A 4,345-nucleotide genomic window follows, 5' to 3' on the forward strand; every position below is an offset into this window, starting at 1 on the left:
GTTTGGATAGGAGATGAACTATGATCTTGTTAAATATGGAACATTACCTGAATATCATGCGTCCTAAATAGTCTCACAAGCGTCAGTAAATGTTGATAGAGCTATGACGTGGATGCAAATGCAGATATCGACATATATTTTCATCTGTCATGATATAAGACACATCCATAATGATACTGAGTATACTTTGGCCATCTTCTTGCCAATGACGTCAAAGACACCATATGATGTTTTATGTAGGACTTACTTGTATCATCACCTGTCAAACTCAGGACTTCCGTTAGATAAAATTAAACGGAAAGACGAAACAATGTTTTATTTCAGAAACCATTTTGTCGACGTACATAGCACTTCTCGTGGTGATCACTAGAGAAAAAAAAAATTTTCTGACCCATGTGATCCTTTGACTCATTAACGACAAAATGATTTGAATCCATGATGATTTTTGGTGATAATTGCTCATATTACAAAAGACAACAAGAACAACAAGAACAAGAACAACAACAACAACAACAACAACAACAACAACAAAACAACAACAAACAAAAAACACCCTGATTTTTAACAAGACCATGTCTGCACATGTTCGGCCCAAGAATGTTTAATGTTAAATTTATTGGTGATTGTGAACATTTTAAATAATGTTATTTTGCGTGTCTTAGGGTCAATATAGAGAGTAACCTCTGTATTACAGTCAGAACTCTCCTCATAATAACCCCTATCAGCCTGCAGATACTCTGAAGGAGCACCCTTCGCCATTCCTCCTTCCAATTGGACCACACCCAGTGGCACCAGCGCGTCCATCACTACTACCATTGTTGCTACCGCTTCATTTAAGAACACATGAAGAATACGAAATGTACCGTTTAATACGTGCATGTTTGCAAACGTAACATTTCAACTCACTCATAAACATTTAGCAGATGTACAAAAGTGTCATAAAATACCATGGACGGAATGAAATGGTCTTTCATTACTCTTAATATTTGCCACGGCATATCAGACGTTTCAGAGGTTGAATGAAGGAGACAGAAGCTCATTACAAAAGAGATGAAGAATGTGAAATGTGTCATTTGGTCATGTTCATAAATGCCTGTGAACGATTTTGTGGTGGGAATAATCCAACACAATTTAATACATGTGGTATATAGTGAATGTGCTCATAGAAGGCTCGTTGTCGACAAGTAGCTTCTCCCCTCGTTCGAAATCTGTCTAAACTGGTTTCACAAAGTTCATCACGAAGCTCATTATCTAATATGCCCTAGCTGGACTTGTTTTTTAACCACCGTACATGATTTAGATATATTTTGTAAAGCCGAATGGATAGGCCTGAATGACCCACTCCCCTGACCTTCAGCTATAGTCATTTCAGTATATAACGTCACACAAATCGCTAAACACGGCGAAATAGTGTTCTGTTTGAAAATGACATTACAACAAGAAGTGAAATAAAAATAATCATCAAACCCTAAAAGAACCCAAGAATGGCACTGACGAGCACCGCATTATGCAGAAGTAGTGGAGTGAGTGAGTGAGTGAGTTTAGTTTAACGCCGCTTTTTAGCAATATTCCAGCAATATCACGGCGAGGGACACCAGAAAATGGGCTTCACACATTATACCCATGTGGGGAATCGAACACGGGTCTTCGGCGTGACGAGCGAACGCTTTAACCACTAGGCTACCCCATCGCCCCAGAAGTAGTGGAGGGTTGCGAGCAAGGAGAGTTCAACGTGATTTATGTAATAATTTTGCCATCAGCAATGAATTACGAAGTAACAAAAATAGATGAGTACATATCAAACAGACGTAAGTTTATTACAATTAAGTACCGTAATACATCTTGATAGATGACCAACATGCAAATTATTTCTCCCACATGTCCGTCAGACCAGAGGTCACCAACCAGTCAGAGCCGTTGATTGGTTGTAGCCTAACTTGTGACTTAAATTGGGTTACGAGGAAATAGTGATATGAACAGCATTTCAAGCGTCTACTCACTTCTATATAAGAAGCGTTGTTTCATTACTGGGATACATCAGATCTACATCCCCGGTGTCAGGCTCACAGGTGAATTTTGGTAAGATTATTTATTCTCTTTATAGGAAATAGTAATAACAGTGTATGGTTAAGCCTTCTCCTCCTCTTCTCCTTCTCCACTTCCTCTTTTTTATCATCATCATCATCATCATCATCGTTGTCGTCGTCGTCGTCTTTAGCATGCCATTGGTCTTTCAGCTTTGCTGAACATTATTGTTAATCACTATTCACCAATCTGTAACCATTCATATAATAATATAAGTACACACAATAGGAATGTGCAATATTAAGTTCATTTTTAATTTTAAAAGTCGTCAACAACACCAATGTCCAGATGCCCTTCACCAAGACACCCTGGACAAAAGCAATACATTTTTGGGTCATTTTTATTCATCATTTAGAAGAAACAGTTTCACACTTTCGCAGAATTTCAACAATGACATCAGTCTTCTCGCTTGCTCTGCTGTGCGCATGCGCCCTTGTATGTTCCGGTGCTGTGTATAACCGATATCCATCCTACGGACAGTACCCGGATGTACACTACAGGAATCAGTACGTCCCTAACAACCACCCTGGCAACTACTACCCTGACAGGTACCCAGCTGGTAAGTGAAGCAATATGTCACCTCACTCTTCAGTACGCGTGGATGATAATATTCTAACAATATCCTGGTCCATTTGTTTGTTTATTGGACAGGAAAGTAAACTGCTATATTTTTTATTGTCTAAAAATACCAAGAGTTAAAACATAGCACATGTTCAATGAAATGTTTAAGACATATTTTGATAGGTTAAATGTATAATGCCGAATAGATGTTTAAAATCAGATTTGCGAACAATGTAGAGTAAAATCTAGCCTTGTGTCCCTTTCAGATGTGTGGGGAGGGCGCTCTCAAGGACATTTCAGAAGTAAGTGTTTGTTATCACATATTGTATATTTCATAAACGTAGTTATAAATATTTCCAGTAATTTCATTAACACGATTATGCTATGGAGTTTCTTTCTCGTGCGTTTATTTGGTTTGCTTAAACGGATCTTATAATCTGCTTATGGTTATTCTTAATATGTATAGTTTCATACATTATTAATTTAAGGGCGTACTCAAAATATCTCCTATACAATCTATAACCTGCATCCCTGTGGGCTTTCTTTGCCCACTAACTGGAGTAGTGGACGGAACACACTCACTCACTCGCTCACTCACTCATTCTCTCACTCACTCTCTCACTCAGCAAAAACAATAATTGTTTTTCTTTGACCAGGATACCGACGATCTGTGCCTTCCCATGTAAGTGGATACCCGAGTTACAGGCAGTCCTATCTGTCTAATGGCTTCCCTACCTACCCTGCACACCTACCCGTCTACCCTGATCAACTGAGCAGCTACCCCAGACATCAAGACCGTTATCAACAAGGTACCTCAAGTCAGATAATGTGTAGATTAGAATATAAACCATGATTGGTATCACAGGGCACGTTAGCAATTCTTTCAACAGAATGAGAATACACATGCGCCTCATGTAGCTATTATCAGACATGTATGCCAGTGCCCTCTCTGTTGTAAGATACATTCTTTTTACATGTATCCCCATTTTCCCTGGTCACATGCACAATACACGTGATGATCCGACAACGAAATGCTCCTGAGCTACCCGTGTATTGGGTGGCCATAATGGGAGACTATGTTCATGACGTCAGTCACATGATTGTCTGGTGCAGGCTAGATTATTTGCAGACCGCCGTCTCATGCTGGTACATTGCTGAGTGCTGCTCTAAACAGCAAACATAGAACATAAATATGACATTAACACGGCAATGGCGTTTTGTAGGTCAAAGATGGAACCAATGGGGCTCCCAGTCCGGCAGCCAGAAGTACGGCTCTTATCGGGTAAGCTTTATTCATACTTTTAAAACATGATAATGACTCGAATAGAATAAACACAGACTGTGATTTCTACGAGAGTGTTTCAACATCACTTTTGACACAACAGAATAGATATGTGTACTGTGGCGTAAACAATTATTATCCCACTCAAAAACTTTGTTGAAGATTGAGTAAACATTTATTCTTAACTCTTCTCTTTTTTCCAGGGATGAACAAGTGGCCGATGGTGTATCCGTGACTACCTGATGTGAAATCCGTTATGCAATATGAAATTAAAAAGTCATCAAAATAAACTTTGTTATGTTATTGACATAGCTGCATAAAATCGCCAAAGGAACCTTAAAAAGTCTTCAAAATAAACTTTGTTATGTTATTGACATAGCTGCATAAAATCGCCAAAGGAACCTCCCACGTCGAAGT

The 4,345-nt window shown here is 38.9% G+C and overlaps 1 protein-coding gene across 1 annotated transcript; it reads left to right on the forward strand.

The window, feature by feature from the left end:
* The first annotated feature begins 2,051 nt into the window (after nt 1–2,051).
* On the forward strand, nt 2,052–4,137 carry LOC137273951 (uncharacterized). The gene is made up of 6 exons (XM_067806879.1): nt 2,052–2,079; nt 2,466–2,644; nt 2,913–2,948; nt 3,303–3,455; nt 3,870–3,928; nt 4,132–4,137. The coding sequence occupies exons 2-6, from the start codon at nt 2,476–2,478 to the stop codon at nt 4,135–4,137; spliced, it is 423 nt and encodes a 140-aa protein (XP_067662980.1). The 5' UTR covers nt 2,052–2,079; nt 2,466–2,475.
* The last annotated feature ends 208 nt before the right edge of the window (nt 4,138–4,345 follow it).

This window comes from Haliotis asinina, chromosome 1, assembly GCF_037392515.1.
Source record: "Haliotis asinina isolate JCU_RB_2024 chromosome 1, JCU_Hal_asi_v2, whole genome shotgun sequence".
Classification (NCBI taxonomy): Eukaryota; Metazoa; Mollusca; class Gastropoda; order Lepetellida; family Haliotidae; genus Haliotis; species Haliotis asinina.

Coding starts and splice junctions, on each gene's coding strand:
- LOC137273951 (XM_067806879.1), top strand. CDS start 2,476: ATGACATCAGTCTTCTCGCTTGCTCTGCTGTGCGCATGCGCCCTTGTA. Junction 2,645..2,912: donor CCCTGACAGGTACCCAGCTG/GTAAGTGAAGCA, acceptor TGTCCCTTTCAG/ATGTGTGGGGAGGGCGCTCT. Junction 2,949..3,302: donor CTCTCAAGGACATTTCAGAA/GTAAGTGTTTGT, acceptor TTCTTTGACCAG/GATACCGACGATCTGTGCCT.